The sequence below is a fragment of the Macaca nemestrina genome, chromosome 18, assembly GCF_043159975.1.
Source record: "Macaca nemestrina isolate mMacNem1 chromosome 18, mMacNem.hap1, whole genome shotgun sequence".
Classification (NCBI taxonomy): domain Eukaryota; kingdom Metazoa; phylum Chordata; class Mammalia; order Primates; family Cercopithecidae; genus Macaca; species Macaca nemestrina.
In genome coordinates, this window is record NC_092142.1 from 63992499 (window position 1) to 64015089 (window position 22591).

Sequence of the window (22591 nt, forward strand, 5' to 3'; positions counted from 1 at the left end):
AGTCTTCTGGGTCAGAGATGACTGTGGCCCAGACCAGGCTGATGGCAGTACAGGAGCAGAGAAGTCTTTCCTCTTCTCCATCTCCAAATTACTGGATTATTTCAGGCCCTTATTCTACCTCATTTTGACCTCTGCAAAAGCCCTCCTGGGGCACACCTCCGAGTTTACATGCTCCTAATCTGTTCTCCACACTGCCTGTCAAATAAATTTTGCCCCTCTTCTGCTCAGAGACTCCAACGGCCCAACCCGCATTCACCTCTGTTGTCTTATAAAGCTTCTCAAAAAGAGGTGAAGGATATGTCACAATGACCCAGGAGTAGTTTCAAGTACTCCTGACCCGGTTCCGCCTGACATACAGAGCCATGATCTCTATACTTTTAACCAATTCTCCAAGAGGTGTAAAGAAACTACTCTTTTGTCTTCCCTGTCACCCCCAGAAACCCAGGCCTAAAAGAGATAACTTAGCTAAACCCAAGATCTGTCCAGAATTGCCACAGGTGGCCTAATCTCCGTTCACACTCTACATCTCACCATCTCCTTCCTGTTATACCTTTTATGTTCTTCCTTCAACTTGGAAGGAGATAAAATATCTTCTTGTATTGTCTAGGAGGGCAAATAGGTAAATAGGTGACCATAAGACAACAAGGTGGATACTTTGGTATAGCGTTGAATTATCAAAAGATGTCAGGAAAGGTAGTAAGATTCATTCTGAATCCTCAAGTAACTGGAGCAAGGTTTATAAAATAAGATTTTGATGAATTAGTGAATGAATCAGTGAATGAATGATGAATAGAAACAATACCCATTATTTGAGGAAAAGAACAGAAACATGTTCCTTCTTTTAGCTGCATAGATGGTATAAAACAATGATTACTTTAGAAATAAGGAAGGATCGTTTAAATTAAGACTTCTTTTAAGACAATGTGCTCCAAATGAAAAAGGACTCCACTAGTTGGGAAAGACATTTTATTTCCAAGTTTCTAAGAGTGTTCTACAAACAATAGAGGCTTAAAGAAAAAATAAAAGATAAAAAGAAAAAAAAAGAAAAACAAGTATTGTTAACTACTGAAAAGTAAACAGCCTTTTTAAAAAAGACTTCAACATAAAAATGCGAAAATGTAGTTGTCATCTCTAATCCAAATACATTCCTAGAGAAAAGGATCATCCATGGTGACAGGGTTACTTACAGCTGTATACTTATTTAAATGCTATTCATATTCCTTTTGAGTTATTTCTTCATTGCAAATTCAATTGGAGATCTGTGCAAATCTAGCAAAATATTCTTTGGATTACAAAAACTATATAAAAAATGAACACAACCTGCAATTATGGAAGTATTGAGAATGCGTAATTCTTCACTGAGATGAAAGATTCTAAAGTGACATTGTCCAAAGAATGTATTCCATTGAAGTGTTCAGCCCAATTTGATTTCAATGCAAAGTAAAATGGAAGTGAGCACTTCATAAAAAACATTTCTTTGTATGCATGTTGACTAAATGATAAAAAATAGTATGTAACATGATATCAAGAAATGCTTGAAACAAACTTTCACAATAAAGTCAGAAAAAAACTGTAAAAATTGTCTGCAATCCAAGAAAAAGCACGTGCCCTGTGTGTAGGGGGAAAGAGGGAAAGCACTTGCAGTGTGACTTTGTGTGGTCTTTCCCCAAGTATTGCTACGTTTCGACCTTTGGCCCAACTGAACAGGTGAAATGCCCTTCACATAAGTTTCAATCCCCAGTAAACCAGCTGGGATGCAGGGGATTGTAGACACACTCCCGGACCAAATGGCATTGACCCTCAGAATCCAAAATGGTCCCTGCCCTCATTCTGAGCTTACGGCCCCAAGCATATTCTAAACAAAGGTTTTTGAAATGAATCGCCCTTTCTCATTAAAACGTAAAATGCCACATCATTTTACAGTTAGTTAAAATTATAGGAGGAAAAAGAAGCAGTTTCAACTGTCGGAGTCTTACAATAGCCTGGTAAGTTCAACATAAGAAAAAATAGAATGACATTAGAGTCTGGGGCAAATTTGTATTTTTGACTCTAGTCCCCCAGTCCCCCAAAGCTCAGTGCGGGGCACAGAATGTATACCTGGAACATTAGAGTTCTGATAGCTCCATTTCCTCATGGATTCATCTCTCATAACCATCAAATTACTGATATACAAGATAAATGCATATTATATAACACATATTGCAAAGTCATAGACTGACCTAGTTCTTCCACATCCTTCTTTTTTAGAAGATGTGTGTGAAGAGAAGCCGGGAGGTTAACACCAAGAATGTACAAAAAAGCTTTACATGATGTTACAGAATCTTGTCTGAAAAAACATTTGTAAAACATATTTGATTTTAAATAAACAATAAAAGCATCAGACAGACTACAACAGATCATAAATAGGGTTATTAAAAGATCACAATTAAATTAGAAATATAAAGGATCATTAGAAATACTTAACGTTTTTTTCAATGTTAAGAATCAAACCCAGAATTAAAAAAGAATCTTTTTTTTTTATTTCAAAGGTTGCTTCTTATATTGAAGCTCATATTAAAGCAACAGTACAATGTTCATAAAATATAAGTGTGATGCCGTAACATTTTCTTACATGTCAGAATACTGATATTTGTATGTATACTAAAATAAGAACTTTAAAATTGTACAAATAGATACATTAAAAATGACATAGAAATAGGGCGTCTCTCACTGAAACAAGACAGTTATATCTGGCACGTATTAGTTTAAGATGAAAGTAGAAGCAAAAAGATTTACAAGAATCAGCAGTAACAAGATTGATGCTCAAGAGACATAATTGTACATTGTATTGTACATACATTGTATGGGTTTAAGCTGGCTGAATATTATATATTTCAAGTTTAAAAATGCACTACATATAGAGTGTCCAGAGTTTAAGGCGAAATTACAGCTCAGAACTGTTGTCCTTTCTAATTTTGTGGAAGCTTCTTTGACAACTTAAAAAAGAAGAAAGACTTGGATGTTCATAACACATAAACAATTTCCCTTCATTGTCAGTTCAGCGTTAGACTTCTCCTTCACTTAAATATTTTGTATGCCAAGTGTTTTTTTTTTTTTCTAGCGAAGTTGATAAACAACTTCAATATTTGCCTTTTTGTGAGAAAAGGTATTTCACAGTATTTACCACTTTGATGTTCTCGCAGTTTTATTAAATGTATCCTCTCTGTAAAACTTTGCCTGTTTTAAATGAGCCTTTCCTTGATTTAAAAAAATACCTGTTTACACATCTTCTAGATTCTTGAGAACGCCAGACACAGTTCTTAAGGCCAAATTTGTATCGTTATTGTTAAGAATCGTCATCAAAAGTGTCTTTGGAACCATACAAGTCTGCTAGTTTCTTAAAACGAGGTCCCCAGTTCTGTAGATAATCATAGTCCAAGTCTGAATCTGTGGTGGCCGACTCTAGGGAGCTCAGGGACCCGGCCACTGAGCCCCTGCCTTCATAACCGTAGATTTGAATGGAGTCATAAGGAGGAGCTGTGGGGTCATTGTCTGCCTCCTGTATTCTTGTGTTGATGAAGTCATCGACATCCACACTGTTGGGCGCTGGCCGGAGCCCAGGTCTAGGCATGTACTGATACTCAGGTTTGATGTCTTTGCGGGGGATAAATCCATTGATACCATCGGGATTCTGGAGGGTGGCAATATCAAAGGCTTCTGTGTCTTCTTCCCCACCCCCTTCATCATCATAAGTAATGATGTTCTCACGGACATCTTCTTCCTCAAAGACAATGAGTGGTTCTTTCTTTTGCCTTCTCAGGGTCACGAACAGTACTACAATGACTGGAGGGAAAGAAAAAGAAAGTAAGCATTCGTTAAGTTCAGTATTCCTGGGTTCTTCTACCAGAGGAACTCTGATTACCATAAACCATGAGGTACAAATGCTCACAACTGGAAACGGTATAGGAAATGAGAGCTTTGCCTGGAATTCCCAGGGATGTGTAAAATTGACCCCCGCCTGGCTCTTCCTCTACAAATGCTGCCGTGAAAACATTACATCCAACAACTTGGAAGGTTGGGACAATTTTGAACTTTTAACAAATGAATCCAGATACCATGTAGAAGTCATCTTCCTAAGAACTAGGCCGATTCTAAACATGCTTATCTGTAGTCTCTTAGAAGTGGCTAATGCCAATTTCTCTTTGCAAAGGAAGGTAGCTGTTTTTCCACGGTTTAAAAATGAGGACATGCAGAGCCCTCAGGGCCTACCATCTTATAGGGGGTGATGGCTAGCTCCTGCCAACGTCTGAGAAAGAGCATTGGTCCTATACTAACTTAATGGGAAATCTTATCATAAGTCTGGCTGGACTCTCTGTAGCTACCACATAGAGGAAAGGAAGTTTATAAAGACCCCCAGAAGACAAAATCTTCTGTTTATTTTAACATAGGAAAATAGCATCAGCTGGAACCCAGATAAAGCAATCTCATGTCTTCCCTGGGAGAGGAGGTTCCTTTAAGCTTGGGCAACCTAGGAAGGGTGATCAGAGTCATTTATAAGGAAAGTTCAGGAACAGTTTAATTCTTCATTGATTCCCTCTGTTCCCCAAGAGACTTCTACAGTGTTCCATTAGAAGGCTCTCCCACACACTCAGCAAGGCTGAAGAAAATATTTGTGGCTGAATCTGGCACTCCAACTGAGCACCCCTCTGGCTCCACCATTGCTCTGAGAAGCAGGGATGGGAGATTGTATTTGCCCTGGTCTGGTGGCTCCCAAAGCTCTGTGCCTTGTTCTTGTGGGCACTTTCACGAGCACAGACCACTCCTTTTCACTTTCTCTGTTTGGTGGACTCTTTTTTCTTTCATCATGGATACATTTCCTGGGCTCCCATCCTGACACTAGACAGGACTAGTGGCACCTTTTTCATGCACCAGCCTGGCCCTATTCTTACCCTCATTATAATATTTATCACATGGTTTACACATCTGTCTCCACTTCTATTAACTTTTTAGGGCTTTTGTATTTTACTTCCTCTGTTTGAAATATTCATCTATCCAAGCCTCTGTCCCCAGCTGGACAACTCTCAGCAGCCAACCTATATGTCACATCCTCCAGGAGGATTTCTTTGACCTTCCCAGGCAATGTTAGGTGCCCCCCCCCCCTTTTTTTTTTTTTTTGGAGACAGAGTTTTGCTCTTGTTGCCCAGGCTGGAGTGCAATGGTGCTATCTTGGCTCACCGCAACCTCCGCCTCCCAAGTTCAAGTGATTCTCCTGCCTCAGCCTCCCAAGTAGCTGAGATTACAGGCATGCACCAACACACCCAGATAATTTTGTATTTTTAGTAGAGACGGGGTTTCTCCATGTTGGTCAGGCTGGTCTTGAACTCCTGACCTCAGGTGATTGGCCCGCCTCCACCTCCCAAAGTGCTGGGATTACAGGCATGAGCTACTGAGCCCGGCCCATGTCAGGTGCTTTCTACTCTGTGCCCCAACCATCTTGTGTTCATGTCCCTATTATAGCACCCACCATGTCCCTCAGTTTTTCTCTTCATGCATACTTTCCTTGATATTCTGTGAACCTGTAGAGCACACAGATCTCATAGACTTCTTCTCTTTATCCCTCAGGACCTAACATAGGGCCTGTTGCCCAGAGAATACTCAATAACTATTTGCTGAACTGAACTCACTGGCTCTTTCCTATGGAATAAAGAGTTTATCTCTTCATGCATACCTTCCTTGACATACTGTGAACCTTTTGAGGACAGAGATCACACAGCCTTCTTCTTTTAATCTCTCAGGACCTAACATAGGGCCTGTGGCCCAGATAATACCCAGTAACTATTTGCTGAACTGAATGTACTGGCTCTTCCCTATAGAGTAAAGTTCCATAAATTCATTCGAGGTAGGACCAAGCACCATGGGAAAAGTGTAGGTTTGGTGTCAGACATGCATAGGTTTGAATCCTGATTTGGTCAGTCACTAGTTCTGAGACTTTGGGACAAAATGATCTTCCTGAGGCCCAGAAATGGTAAATGTTATGAGGACCAGCACATGGCTTTTCTACAGAATAAGCCACAGATGAGACAGAATGCAGAAGAGCGGCACCTACGCAGGGGCAGGTGCAGGAAAAGCCTCCAAGGGGTATCCATGAGCTGAGGTGTTAGAATAGATGTTATAAATGATAATTAGTAGAGGGGTTAGAGTCCTGCTTCTTCCTTCTTCCAGTTCCCGAGTCCTTCCTCTGCTGTCTTTTGCTCCTCCTTAGGCGCCTAATGTCCCTAAGCCTTCTCCTTTATGTTGTGAGACAAAACCATTGCTAATACACCAGGTTTCTGCCCAAATTCCTCTTATGCCAAACCTTCTCTGATGTCCCTGAAGCCCCCTAGTGGCTCCTGCTATACAGCCCTGTGATGGCCCGGCAAAATGCTCCTGACCTTCCCTGTTCTCCGCAGGAACTCAATTGTCTGCTCCCCCCAATACTCCGTCAAATGCACGAGGCAGACAACCCCCATCTCGTCCTGGCAACCACCACTCCGCCCCACTACTCCACTTCTTGTCTTAAACCGTGTCGACAGTCCTAACAGGGTCCTGGTTACCAGCCTGTATTTGAGAAGTGTGTGTTTCAAGGAGGGGCATCCGGTTGCCAGGCCCTTCCTGCAGGGGACCAGGAAGCGCCCTTACCCAGGAGAATGACGATGCAGGCGAGGATAGCGATCAGCGCGCCTGTGCTCAGGCCGGCGTTCAGAATGTAGGCCTCCGCGTTGCAGGAGAGCAGTGCCCCATTCACGTCGCACCCGCAGACTTTGATGGTGAGGGTGTTGGTGCTACTCATGGGCGGGATGCCGCCATCGCTGATCACTATGGGCAGGAGGTACAAGTCCTGCTTCTGCCGACTGAACCCTCCACGCCGGGCATACACGCCTGCTGTGTTATCTGCAGAAAGAGGGGAGACAGGACGTGCGCCCGGTCAAGACCATTGGAATCACAGTGGCTCTCTGCTCGGCAGATTTGAGGGCACACTCTTATCATAAAGGTTAACCACCAGAATTGTTCTTACTTGTTCTTTCATTTAAGTATCTGCAGAAGCCACCGCCATTTGGCATGATACGATCACGAAACAAGCTATCTGCATTTTGGAATAAATTTCAGAAACAGGCTCTTTTGGATTTGGTAGGGAATTCCCACTGAAGAACGGGCAAGAGCCAAGCAGAAAATGGTGTGGCAGACTTGCCAGTGAAGGGATTTCCCCCAACACCCTCAGCCACCCTGTTAAACATGTCATTCCTCCTGCTTAGAATGATTTGAAGTTTGTTGCTCACATGACTCAGCGCACTCCTGCCTGCATGGTGGATGATCACATATTATTTCCCTAACCTAGACTTCACTTTGCCTTCCAGGCTCACACCCTACATTTTCCCACAGAAAATGGTGTGGCAGGCTTGCCTTTGAAGGGAACTTCCCTCGGTGGCAAGCCTGCCTCACTATTTTATGTTGGGTTATTGTTCCTTCTTGAAATGCCACAAGAAAGCATGAGCTTCAGCAATCTATTCTATGTTAGCACAGGAAATATTAATAATTATTCAAGTGTGTGTGAGGAAACAAATGTTTTTTTCTCATGTGCAAACTTCCTACTTTATGACAAGCGTTTAGCCAATTTTTGTTTGCATATATTTTTTAAAAAGAAATTCCAAGTCCACCTTCAACCTTATGCAAACTAGGAATCCACTCATTAGTCATGAAAATATACGTGCTTTAAAGAGAGGAACTACTTTCTAACCCTTGCAGGAGATTGATGGTTCCTTTAAAACCCCAACACCATCAACCACCCAATTAAACATGTGACTCCTCCTGCTTAGAGTGATTTGAAGTTTGTGGCTCACATAACACAGCATACCTCTACCTGCATGATGGACTGTCAAATGTTATTTCCCTAACCTAGACTTTACCTTGCTTGCCAGGCTCACCTCCTATGTTTTTCCACATGGACCAGTTGAGCCTGACATCAAGAATTCAATTCTGTCCCCCAAGAATGCTACACTCTTCTGTGCGCCTGGTCTTTTTATCCACTGCTCTCTTGCCCAAAATAACTGTTCCTTTTATCATAACAGTTGTACTTCTCAGGCCTCAAAATAGAATTCAAAAGTCATCTCTTCAGGGAGGGTATCCAAGACCTCTCCCATCATCTCTTGTGTGACCCACCACACTGTATATTCTTACAGAAATATATAACCTACTCTTCTGTCATGATTTGTTGACATAACTACTTTGACCTCTGTGAGACTGCGAACTTCTTGAGAATAGGGGATTTTTATCTGATTCATCTCAGTCTCTGCAGGGCCAGAAACACAGCAGACATTCAATAAATATTTGTTGAACAAATAGCATAACTGTGTTCTGGGAAGGATTTAACCAAAATTCCAGATGTTGGCTTTTCTGTATTTCCCAATCTTTCATAGCCTTTGCCCCTAAAATACTTCCCCATCGTGTTTTCTCTACCAGTTGCAACTATTTTTCTAAGCTGTATTTTCTAGTGGGAAAGCACTGGTATTATAAAACAGTAGAAAATTTTAATATGTTCCGTCAAATTACACATACACGCACACACACACATACACATGCACACAATGAACTTCTGGTATGGCCTGCCTCTGTGTGGGTTAAGAATCAGAGTTTATAGCAACATGAATGTTATGACTAGCATCATGGCCCAATAGCTGGTAGGCTTTAAATAGGTTGACAGGATTTTGAATTAGCTCCTGTAGTAGGGAAAAAAATCTCAGACTTTCACAATTATTTAATATATTTTAGGTTAAAGAAAATGTATAATCTTCCCTTGGTATTTGCAGGGGATTGGTTCTAGGACCCTCCCCTGAATACCAAAATCCAGGGATGCTCAAATCCCTTATATACAATGGCATAGTATTTGCATATAACCTACAGACATTCTCCTATATGTGTTAAATGATCTCTAGATTACTTATAATACCTAATACCATGTAAAAGCCATGTAAATAGTTATGATGCTGTAGTTTCAAATTTTGTGTTATTTTTCATTGCTGTATTACAATTTTTTGTTGTTTATATTTCTATTTGTCAGCCATGGTGCAGTGCAGTGGTGCAATTACAGCTCACTGTAACCTTGAACTCCTGGGCTCAAGCAACCCTCTGGCATCGGTCTCCTAAGTAGATGGGACTATAGAAAACCCTTTGCTAGAAACCAAGTTTTCACCCTGTATTTGACTACATATTAGCTTTCAACTCCCTATCCATCTCTGAGTGGGTCCTCTTGCATTGGACACATGTGTTACCGAGGTTTATGGATAATCCAAGAAAAAAAGAGATTCAGTGAGGACATATTTCCAGGAAAGTGTCAGATTGGCTCCAGGTTAATAAGATGAAACAGAAAAAGACAAATATTCCATCAATTTTAAAATTTCCATAGAGATTTCTTAGATCTTTTTCTTATATAAAGATTCTAAGAAGCAAAAAACTCAATCTTCGGGGTCAAACAGACCTGGGTTTGAATCTTGAATCTTGTACATATTAATTGCCTGACTTTAAACATATTATCTAGGTGTCTTGATTTTCCATATTCTCATCTATGAAACTAATAATTTTAGATTAAATTTGATTCCATTCACAAAGTTACTCAGTACAGTTGCCAGCCTGTTGGCGATGCTCAGTAAATATTAATTCTTTTCTGGAAGTTCTTCTCTTTGAGCAGTAGACTAATGAGGAAGGGAAACTTATTGGCAAAGAGAGGAAAGTGAATTCTTGGAAATGTCATTGTAGCTCTGAATGTAATTGCCTATGCAGAAGGACTCTTCATTCAAAGGTAAGAAAATATTTCATATTCTTCAGTCCTGGGCAATATATTTCCCATGACAAGAAAATGTTTTTCAAGCATCTTGGTTTTTGATCTTGACACCAGTGTTTTCATCCCTGGCCACAGATATGTAACCAGTTGCATGTTTTCCCCCACTTAGGCCAAAACTTGCAAATAGGGCCATTAATTATCAGAATATGTCATGCACAAAGTGTAGTGTTTCTATTAATGTAAAAACAAATTCAGGCTTCTAAGTTTTAGTCCAACCTGAACTCCTAATTGCATGCTGCTTTTACTTGTACACTTTTTCGTTCCACTAATACAATATAAAAGTTCCTGATAATGATGATCTCCACAGTACCAGTTGGGGGAATACCAGTATAGGGGTTATGATGATGATGTAGCCCAATGGAGAAATAAATAAGACTGGCAAGCAAGGGGGACATTAAAATGGAGAGAGAAAGAAGCCCTTGATAGATAGACTGCACTGGGTGACAACCCTACATTAGCAAAAAAAGGAAAAAATTAAAAGCAGATCAAAGTGGGCAATATATGGACCAGCTCTTGCATATTGAAAACTTGAAAACAGGAAGCACCAGAGCAAAGGATCAGGACCCACTGCCCTCACCATGGTGTCACGAGAGAGGCTTATCCCAGGGAGACGGCATCAGTCATGCAGCAGCTTCCCGAAGGCTCTGCAGATGTTCTTCCTTACCAATCCTTTTCCTCTGTCCATCTCTTCTCTGAAGCTAAACAATCCTCACAGCTTGACCTGATCAGAGACATTCTATCCTATTAAAAAAGGCCAAAGGGCACTTCAGTCTGGGGATCCTCTCTGCAGACTGTTGGAAAACTGAGAATGTAGGCCAAGACTTGCTCCCAGGGAGGTATTTTGTTCACTGCTGACCCAAATCTGCCTACTCTACATTTCCGCCCAAACCTCAGAGAGGAAGTAGATCTATCTACCACATGAAAAGCTCCCACACACTTGAAGACAGGTATTCAGTCACTAGCAGAATAATCATTATTTGATTACTTTGCTCCGGCCTACACCACTTTCCTTAGAAATGTGGCACTAGTTCTGTCAAGATAATGGAAAAAATATTCCTGTGCCCACACTTGCCCGTGCACACACATACACGCACATCTATATATATAAATATATAAGCACATACATAAAATTTATATATAGTGTGTGACTAAAAAGTCTTAGTAGAGTTATAAGCTTCAATAATTTCAGAAGTATAGATGACATACAATTACAAAGGCACCATTTGCGTATTTAGTTATTTCGATTTCTTTACGCTCATTTACATTTGTGAATTTTGAAAAATTAATTTTAAGTTTTGATGTCAGTCAATGTTTACCATCTTCAATGCAAGGGACTGAAATAATGGAAATTTCATAGGATGTTGTAAAAGTCTGTGACGATATACTCCCGATGTTATTACTGATCAATGATGAACTTACTAGTCTGTGTGTACACCTCTATTTTCTTGCCTTTCTGAATACCCTGTGAGCTCTCTACCTACCTGTCATCACTGCATAGTTTGCACATATCACAGTCCATCATGATTGAATGTCTGACCTCTTCATCAGACAGTAACCTCCTTGAGGGCCTTGTCTTATATAGTTTTTCACTCATCTTTGAGCATTTAGTACTGTTGTGTGTATTGACAGAATAAATGGCTGAATGCTGTTCTTTCCAATGCATCTCATTATCAGTCTGACTTTTCCACACAGTCAGATTTTACTGATTCATTATCTCATGGTCCACTTCTAGTTTCCATCTTCTCCAACTCCTTCTAATGTTGCTTATATTTATATTGTGGATTTTGCTTTTTCTAAATATCTTCATCTTGCTATCTTATTATTCTGTTATTACTGTTATTTAAATTGAAGCAAATTGAACTAAGCAACATTGATTGAACTGCTAATATGGGCAAATGCTGTTGTTTGTTGCTTTTACATACCTTATCCCAAATAATTTTTCAAACTCTGCGAAGAGTATAATGACCCATATCTTATAGGAAACAAAACTGAGAAACTAAGAGGGAAGCAATTCTCATAAGGACATGGAAAATAACAGAACTAGAATTTGAAGTCCCCTAGGTTTCACTGAATTTTATAAGCGCATAACTGACCCTGGGACACTGACATTATTGCATTCCAATTAAACAAGTTTTGTTTTTTTTTTTTTAATATCCACAATAGGTTGGTTAATTAGTTGAATTCCATCATAGCTTATAGTTAGAAGAAAAAAAAAAAAAAAGAACCTCAGTTTCTAGATAAAAGAACAGTTCTTGGAAACCTAAGAATTTTGTGGCAAAGAGACTCACAAAAAATCAGCAGTGCTCATTCAACAGCTGTTCCCATAGCGTTTCCAGACACACACATATACACACAAACACACACCCTTCACAAACAAATCAATGTGAAGAAGGCAAGAAGAAACCTATTACTTTCCCAATATTTTGGAATAAAGGATATACTACAATGAGGCAAATTCTATGAATGATGAGCCTTAACATGCTAATGAAAATAATTGACCAAGACTCTGATGTCTATAATGTCTCCTAACTGAATTAGGGAGCTACACACCACTGTTCTTCCAATTATTGCCTTTTGTACTGAGAAATCTGCAAAACGAGAAGTACAATAAAGAGTAACATGATAGAAACACTTGCCTGTGTGCGTGTGAAATTCAAGCATGTGTGTATGAGATATCGAAGTATGCAGTTTGTTAGCATTAAGAGACTTTTCATTGTCACATTTAATCACATTTCTTAAAATCAACTCTGCTTTCACTTATGTTTGATAATAATTTTCTCCTTGTTGGTAGGGTAAATAGAGAGAAAAGAACATACTGCCCACATATTTCTTAGTTTAAGACAAAGAAAACTACCAAGATATTCAGGAGGATGTTGACATTTAGGGTCTTTAAGCTAACAAGTTAAGTCAGTGACCACATGCAACCTTGAAAGAATGATGTCTGATCTACCAAGAAGATCTATTTATTTTGTTGTTGTTGGGTTGGGGAGAGAGCGGGTTCCCAGACAAACTCTGTTCTGTGTGAGACAAACTGCAGCAATGAATTTTAGGCAGAAAAGAAACATGATTATTTACACAAGTGAAAATGTCAGGGCATTAAAGGACATCTGCCATTTTGATCTCCCAACAGAGCATCTTCCATATTGGAGCAATTAAGGACGAAAAATAAATCCTATAAAAATCTGTTTGGCTATCTTTAAATTATGAAAGTGAAAAATCAGAAGCATATTTGCATGCTAGTTTGTGCTGCTCATAAGAAATGTCCTTAGTTTAGGGGGTAAAAAAAGAAAGAAAAGCCTTTATTTGCCAATTGGTTTAATCTGAGTGAATCTGTCTTGGCTATCCTTACTAAACCAACACTGCTTTCCATGCAAACATTTTGTTGTTTATTTATGTCTTTGCTTGCCTGCTTTCTTATTTTTATTTTTTTTAAGCAGTGCAAACTCAACTCTAAATGTTTCAGTGCTCATTGATCTGCCACATGGCCCATCTTGGATGTTACACTTGCAAAACTAATACATTAGAAGGTCATCTCATTCTGGCCCCTAACCCTAGGTCTCCAATACAATTTTGTGGAAAAGTAAATGAATGAATGGATGAAACAATGGAAGGGCTGGGTGATGGGGTACTGAGTTCTTTGGAATATTCTGGCATCAAATTTGTTCTCTTTTTCATCCTGGAGCTTGTTTCATGACAGATTCATTTTTTCCATAATAGTAACTAATTCCTAAAATTTTTGAAGAAGAGTATATGTTATGAAGTGTTTTCTCATTCACTCCTTTACTTTTAATTTATGCATTTAGTCAACCCATTTTTCTTAAATGTTGGGATACTGCCCTCACAGAGCTCAGATTCTAGTGGGAGATAGGGAAATGTATTATATGATTAGAAATCAGAGTGATAAGAAAAATTGAGGTGAGAGCAGTATTCCTGGAGCACTAGGAAGAAGCAGCCCAAATGGTCTTGAGATGTTAGGCCAGACTTCACCTAAGAGATGACTTTATGTACAGTGAGACTTAAAGGAGGAGGGATAGACATGGGGAGTAAATTCCCTGCACATGGACATGTGAGAGCATGGCATATTTCAGAAACTTGACATGGTTTCAAGTTTCTGAATCTTAAGATTTAAGGTAGCAAGAGAAACGAGATGGTAGAGGTAAAGTGTGCAAGGAGTAAAGCATGGAATGTCTTGCTCACTAAGCCATGGAGTTTCAGTTAAATATATAGGAAATGGAGAGGCAGGAAAGAATTTTTAAAAAGAGAGAGAGAGGCATTGTCGGGTTTTTTTTTAATTGAGGATTGAGTGAAGTGGGGGTCAGGCTGGAGTCAGACAGACCTGTTTGGAGGTCACCACGTAGTTACAGCTTCTCTGTGGGTAACTCCATTCATGGTCACTATCAAAATTAGTTGTGCTTTCACAGTATAACTAACTTTGCTGGATGTGCTTTTCGGGATTCCCTGATACCAGATTCATATTCACTGTGAAAGCCTTCTTTTAGGATGCTTCCTGGTACTCATCTCTTTATGATTATAGAAGGATGGAAAGAAGAGGCTGTCATAGGGAGCTTAAGAAATATCTAGAATCTGATGAAAGCCACACTGACACTAACTAGAGAAGAAGCATCAGGGACAGAGAAGGCCAAATCAAATAGGGAAGGGGCTTCATGGTATACAAAAGGCTACTCTTAAAATTGATTTACTTGAAAATCCCGAGTATTTTTGTTGTTGTTATAATAGAAACTCATTGAAAACTCCTAAAATTTTCCTTTGCTGCTCAAGTGACAGAAGAACGTTCTGATAGCCATGTAACCCTGTGATCTGATAAACCCTCAATTCTAATTGAGATGGCCCATTGTAAAGCAAGTAGCCCTGGGGTTCTGAGATCCTGGGATGTATTCCAATTTTGGTACCAGTTTTTAGTATGTCAGTGCCTTTATCTCTCAAATTGGCAGCTTGATTCACATGGTGTAATAATTTACAACTGTTTTATAAATTATTATTAGGATTAATTATATATCAAATATTCAGATATTAATATTAAAATTGTTCCCCCTTTAGAGATGAAGAGCAAAGCCAAGCCTTTAATCTCTAGGCCTTGCTTTTTTCTCTGTACCTTATCAAATAATTATTGTTTGGAATAAGAGGTTTGAAAATTAAAATTATGAAGTTAATATTAGAATATTGCATTTATAATTACCAGGTCATTAGGTCTGCAGACAAAACTATACTGTCTTCTTGTTAGAATCAAAAAATTGTGATAAACATTAAACATTTATTTTTTAGTAACACAACAATGTAAAATTTTCTTTCTCTGTCTTTCTCTCTCTCTCTCTCTCTCTCTCTCTCTCTCTCTCTCTCACACACACACACCCCAAAACACAAATCTTAATTTTAATCTAACACACAGTATGATGTTTAATGATGAAACTCAAGAACTAATTTCCCTATTAAAGTAACAAGTAAACCAAGAGTGGTCATTACTATTGTTATGATATAGCACATACTTGAAAAGTGTCAATCTATGCAATTAGATGAAAAACAAGTATTTTAAAAGATGAAACAAATTGCCATTAATTTTTATGTAGTTATTGCTCTAGAAAACCCAGGAAAATCAGCTAAGTTTTATCACTTTGTAATAATGCCCAATAATAAATAAATAAAATAGTTATACTAAAAATACTGACTAAGAAAATAAAATTAGACCAGATTCAGTCCAGTCTGATACCTAAGAAGCTTGGAAGTCACCTCTCCATCCAAATAAAAAAACAGACAAACTAGAATATAAACAACTTTTCCTAGATTCATAAGAGAATTGAGTTTACAGGGCAAAGAGCTGTCCCCAAACTGGAGACAGACAAGTAGATACAGAGAATCGAAATTATGAGGTTAGGAACCAACAAGCAAAAACTTCCTCAGGAACCAGTGCTGGGGTAGAAAAACCTGAACTGTAATTGACAAATTGATAGAGGCCCAGCATGGAGAAATTAAAAACTCTAGGGGAACCCAGTCACAGGACCTCCCCCCCGACCCCCACCACACACATGCCCATGCACACTTTTGTAATTTTTACCTCTAGGAACTCTACCTAGTTCTCACAGTGAATATCAGAGAAAAAAATCCCTCATGCTATCAGTAGGGGGAGGAAAAAAGGAACCATTTTGAAATACACCAGAGCATTCTGTTCTTAACAAGGTCCGATCTTAGAAAAAACTTTTAAAGGAAGCCCAATCTTCTGGGATTTTATCAGAGACTAACTGACCTGAGGAAAAGAAACTTCCAACTCTAGGCCACCCCAGGTATCCTGTCCCAGCAAAGGAGTGAGAAAAAAACAACTAAGGAGCACTTGTGAAGTTTACAGTTCAGAGGCACAAGCTTACTAAAAACTGAGACCCAGTCATAGGACTATGGAATGCTAGCCCTTCTTTAACTTACTATCACATTGTTAAATGCTTATTTATAGCAGTTCCTGTTACCCAGAACACCATTTCCGTTACGAAGAAAAAAATTACAAGGCATACTAAAAGGCAAAACAAAAAAATCCTACAATTTGAAGAGACAGAGAAAATATCAAAACCAGGCACACATATGTCAGAGATGTTGGAATTATCTGGCTGGAAATTTAAAACAACTGTGATTAATATGCTAAGGTCTTTAATGGATAAAGTGGACAACATTCAAGAATAGATGGGCGATGTAGCAGAGAGATGGAAATTCTAAGAAAGAGCCAAAAGAAATGCTGGAGGTTAAAACACCAACAGAAATAGAGAATGCCTTCAATGCGCTCATTAGTAGACTGGACACAACTGAGGAAAGAATCTCTGGGCTTGAGGACAGATCAATAAAAATCTCTAAAACTGTAAAGCAAAGAGACAAAAGACTGAAAAAATAATACCCCAGAATATCCAAGAACTATGGAACTAAAAAAGGTGTAATATATATGTGATGATAATACCAGTAAGAGAAGAGAGAACTAAACAGAAGAACTATTTTAAACATTTATGACAGAATTTCTCCAAATTAATGTCAGATACCAAACTACAGGTGCAGAAAGCTCAGAGAACATCAAGTTGAATCAATGCCAAAAAGAAAGTCCCTACACCTAGTCATATCATATTCAAACTACAGAAAAATCAAGGATTTAAAAAAATGCTGAAAGAGGTCGGGAGAAAAAAACCCACCTTACCCATAGAGAAACAAAGATAAGAATTACATCCAGCTTCTCCGAAATCATGCCAGGAAAAAGAGAATAAAGTGAAATAATTAAAGTATTGAGAGAAAAAACTCACCAACCTAGAATTCTCTAACTACCAGAATTATCCTTTAAAAGTGAAGGAGAAATACTTTTTCAGACTAGCAAAAATGGAAAAAAAAAATTGTTGCCAGTAGGCCTGCCTTGTAAGAAATGTTAAAATAAGTTCTTTAGAGAACATGGGTCAGAAATCTGGATATATAGAGAGAAAGGAAGAGCGTGGAAGAAGGAATAAGTGATGAAGATTATTTTTCTTATATTTTAATTGATCTAACACATAATAATTTGTTCACAGTGATAACTGCAACAATGTATTTGATTAGGTATGCTTATTCATATATACAGTGATGAGTCCCTTAGTGACAGGGAAGCATCCTGAGGAATGCATTGTTAGGAAATTTCCTCCTGCAAACATAGTGTACTTAGACAAACATAGATGGTTTAGCTTACTACACATATACCCTATATGGCATAGCCTAATGCTCCTAGGCTGCAATCCTATACAGTATGTTACTCTATTGAATACTGTAGGCAATTATAACACAAGAGTAAATATTTGTGTGTTGAAACATAGAAAAGATACAGTAAAAATATGGCATAAAAGATAAAAAATGGTATGCCTGTATAGGGCACTTAATATGAATGGAGTGTTTGGGACAGGAAGTGGGTGAGTCACTGAGTGAGTGAACGTGCAGGCCTAGGACGTTACCTTACACTACTGTAGACTTTATAAACACTGGACACTTAGGCTACACTAAACTTATAAAAATGTATTGATTTTTTATTATACTTTAAGTTCTACAGTACATGTGCACAACGTGCAAGTTTGTTACATATGTATACATGTGCCGTGTTGGTGTACTGCAGCCATTAACTCATCATTTACATTAGGCATAAATCAACCTTAAGTTTTATTATTATTATTATTTTACCTTTTAAACATTTTTGTTGGCTGAGCACAGTGGCTCACGCCTGAAATCCTAGCACTTTGGGAGGCCAAGGCGGATGGATTACCTGAAGTCAGGAGTTCGAGACCAGCCTGACCAACATGGTGAAACCCTGTCTCTACTAAAAATACCAAAAAAAAAAAAAAATTAGCTGGGTGTGGTGGCGGGCGCCTGTAATCCCAGCTACCTGGGAGGCTGAGGCAGGAGAATCACTAGAACTCAGGAGGCAGAGGCTGCAGTGAGCCGAGATCGCACCACTGCACTCCAGCCTAGGCGACAGAGTGAGACTCCATCTCAAAAAAAAACCATTTTGTTAAAAACTAAGACATAAACCCACATATTAGCTTATGCCTACACAGGATCAGGATTATCAGCATCACAGTCTTCCACCTCCACATCTTGTCTCACTGCAGGGTTTTTCAGGGGTAGTAACACACATGGAGCTGTTGTCTTCTATGACAAGAAGGCCTTCTTCTGGAATACCTCCTGAAGGACCTGCCTGAAGCTGTTTTAAAGTGAACTTAATTTTGATAAATAGAATGAGTACACTCTAAAATAATGTTTAAAAGTGTAGTTGTAGTAAATACTAGATGATAGGCATTTTTCAGCTCCATTATAATCTTATTGGAACATTTGTGTATATGTGGTCTGCTGCTGTCCGAGACATTGTTATGTGGTGCTGAAACAAACACACATACACACACACACACACACACACACGCTTATTTATGAGTGAAATAAGTGATAGCAATGATATAAGGAACACGAGGGAGAAATTGTGACTAATTTCTTACTATAAGGTACTTGTACTACCTGTGAAGTGGTATAGTGTTATTTGACAGCAGACTTGGATTAATTGTAAATGTATAGCTCAAACTCTAGGGCAATCCATTAAAAAATAAAAAGAAAAAAAGAAAAGAAGTACAGTGGCAGTGGTATGGTTTAAAAGGATAGAAAATAGAATCACATAAAATACTGAGTTGAAATCTCAAAAGTCAGAAAAATAATAGAAAATATTATTTAAAAATTACTTTATAATATCTTCCAAAATGTAAAGTAGCTAACTATAAACTCAATAAGAAATGCATGGTACAAAAATGAAGAAAACTACAAAGACTTCCTGATCGTAATCAAAGGAGATGGGAAAAATATTTTTAAAATTTTAGTTCTTCTTAAATTGATCCATAAATTTAAGATAAACTCAATAAGATTCACAAAAGTACCTGTCTGGCACCTGAAAAATAATTCTAAGTTATATCAGAAAGAATAAAAAAAGCAAGATCTGTAAAATAGTAATAAAATAAAAATAATGTACAGACAGCATCTGTCGGGTTTCAACATATGTATGTATAAAATTATTAAAGAAAAATGATACCAGAGTAAATAGACAAAATGGGAAGAATAGAAAGTTTAAAAAATCTAATCACAAAAAATTTAGAAGACAATAAAGATAGTGTTACAAAGCAGTTGGACATGACTAAATATTTCATAAATAATATTTTTAAAATGGCCAACTAGTGGGGGGAAAAGATATATAAGAGAAGAAGAAAAGATAGGTTAATGTTGATACCAATTTTGGGTGAAGAACACCTTGCTAAGGATAATAGTAAATAGAGAAAAACTGATACAAAAAGTGTAACATCTATACTTAAGAACACAGCAGAATCAGAATTAAAAGAACATTAAAACATTAGGAAAGTCTATGCAGAATGGATGGTGGGTCAAAGGTGAATAGCATTAATAGATGAACAGCCTTCACAAATCAATTGCAAACAGACAAATATATAATTTGAGAGGTGGGCAAAGGACATAAACAGCCAGTGTATAAGAATAAAAGAAGAACTGATTAATAATTATTAAAAACATCTGGCTTTAAGTGATGAAAGTAACTGGAACCTAAAATGTTACATCTAACTTACCAAACTGTCAATGATTAAAAAGAGTAATACTAACTAGAATTGACTTGCATGTGAGAAAATAAAACCTCACCTGTTTTACTAATGGTATTAAAAATGGTATAACATTTCTGATGAACAGTTTATTAATTAAGTAGCAATAGCTTTTGATCCAGTAATTCCACTCTAGGAATTTCGTTTATTTGTTTGTTGTTTGTTGCACTCCAGACTGTCACCCAGTCTAGACTTGATGCTTTTACTCAGCATGATATAAACCATTATCTCAAGTTTTCTATGGAAAGCAGTCACCCAATCTGGAGCGCAGTGGTGTGATCTCAGCTCACTGCAACCCCCACCTCCCGGGTTCAAGCAATTCTCTTGCCTCAGCCTCCCGAGTAGCTGGGACTACAGGCTCATGCCGGCATGCCCGGCTAATTTTTGGTATTTTAGTAGAGACGGGGTTTCACCGTATTGCCCAGACTGGTCTTAAACTCCTGAGCTCAGGCAATCCACCCGCCTCGGCCTCCCAAAGCACTCTAGGAATTTATCCTGAAAGCATAATTAGATATTTGACGGAAGTGTGGAAAACAATGTACGTACTTACAGTCAACTGATATTATATATCCTCATAGTTGAAGTTAGAAAGACAACTTGAAAATATTGACATAAATATACTGATTTGTATCACATACTATTAAGTGAGAAAACAAGTGGACATGTATTTAACAGTTGCTTTTCTATTTCTTTTTTTCTTAAGAAAAGAAATGTATGCAAAAAAAGGATATATAAATAGCAGTGACTATTTCTGGGTAGTCTATTATCAACTTATTTTATTGTTTTAATATCATTTTTGCTGGTTTGTATTTTTCAATTTCCCTGCAAGAAATAGGTATTAATTATGTAATAGAAGCAAATTATAAACTTCTTTGCCAATATATTTTACTACAATTATTATGGCTGTGATTAAAGTGAAAACTGAAGAACCTTGTCCTCCGCTGTTCACACATTCCCTGGAATCCTAGATTAATCCATAAATTAAATTTCAGAATTTGCCTCTTCTGAGGATTGTTATTATTGACAATGAGATAAACAAAGACTTTTTGAAATGAATTTACTAGAAGAGACACGAGCTTTATATTCATTTTACCATTTGCCGTGTACAACCAACAGGGCCCTCCAAATATTTAGATTTAGTTTTTGCACTTATTGCTCTGTGACCTTGGGCAAATCACTGACCCTTCTGATGTCTCATATTCTTTCTTTATCTTAAAATTGGATAAAAATACACCACCTGCCTGCCCTGTGCAGCTGTTTGAAGAATTAGGTGAAACAATGACATGAGAAGGTTTTATAAACCAGTTAAGAGCTACATAGAGGAGAGATATGATCTCAGTCTTCTTTTTTTCTTTGCACTTTTCTCATCCATTACATATTTCTTGTGATTTAAGAGATGCCACATGCCTGATATTTTCAAAGTAAATGCATCTCAAAACCTGGGCGAACCAGCTCTTCATCTGCCCGAAGAGCACCATTCCTGATATTAATAGCCCAAGATGGACTTAAATGTTGAAGAATCATCCAGTGTTCTACTTTCCTGCTGCCTGCTGAGTCGGCTTTGAAGCTCAGGCTGCAGAATGGAATAAGATAAAATGAAATAAAAAGCTTGTGTGTATTAAGATGGCTTTTCCTTTATATTTCTAAAAACGCCGAACGCTTATGCCGGAGTTTAGGCAAACACAATACTGATTATTTACATGGCATAATGGAAGTAAACACTCAAGGAGAAAGAGACTTGATGCTTTTACTCAGCATGATATAAACCATTATCTCATGTTTTCTATGGAAAGCAGTCTCAGCCGAGAAATTTGGTAACTCAGTAGGCTATTAATAGGATGTGGAATGTGATTACTCCTTTTGGATTACTTCAATATGTAATTACTTTTAGGAGCTAGTAGAAAGAAACTCTATTAAATGATAATTATAGGACTGTATTTGCTTTAAGGTTCTATAATAGCTTTAAACATGGGAGTTTTCATTAACTGTTTGCCATAGTTAATAAAGTAATTTTTCTTAAAAAGTAGCAATTTCCTGCAAAAATGGTTGCTCAACAGTGGTATTAGTCTCTTATAGGAGAGGGCAGGGGAGACGAATTGTTCCATAGATTGGCTCATCTAGGGTTATATAATCCCCTTGAAAAATATAGATGGTATCCGCAAAGTATTGTGACAAACTAAAATACTTATAACTTCCTAGAGAACAATATGTCTTAGTATAATGTTTTCAGAGGTTAACAACAACTCAATATGATTGCACAAATAAAAAGAAAACGTACAGGGCAGGTGATGGAGGCAGTTATCACAGCAGGGAAAGCTTAGTAAAGGTTCTGTTTATAGGTGTCCCATGATAAACAGTAATATTGCTAGGAATACAGCCCCAGGAGTTAGACCTCCAATGTCAGTTGAGAATTGCGTCAACACAGATAAAAGATTGACCACAAATATTTGAGAAGCTAGACAAAAGATGGCAGCTAAGATTCATATGAGAACATCTGAGTTTTCTGGACAACTGAATCAATCTCTTCACTATTGTTAAAACTAAATCCATTATGCAATATATTGTTACAAGCATTTCTTTTTCAGAAAACTGA

At 37.9% G+C, this 22591-nt stretch overlaps 1 protein-coding gene across 2 annotated transcripts in view; it reads right to left on the bottom strand.

Annotated features, from left to right (window-relative positions):
- Window positions 1-952: 952 nt before the first annotated feature.
- LOC105491475 (cadherin 11) overlaps window positions 953-22591 on the bottom strand; it is a 180197-nt gene continuing 158558 nt past the window's right edge. For both annotated transcript variants that reach the window (XM_011757968.3, XM_011757969.3), the window contains exons 12-13: window positions 6658-6909; window positions 953-3822 (exon numbers count right to left, since the gene is read on the bottom strand). In XM_011757968.3, the coding sequence (XP_011756270.1) occupies window positions 3326-3822; window positions 6658-6909 (749 nt within the window). In that variant the 3' untranslated portion in view covers window positions 953-3325. The remainder of the gene's footprint in view (window positions 3823-6657; window positions 6910-22591) is intronic.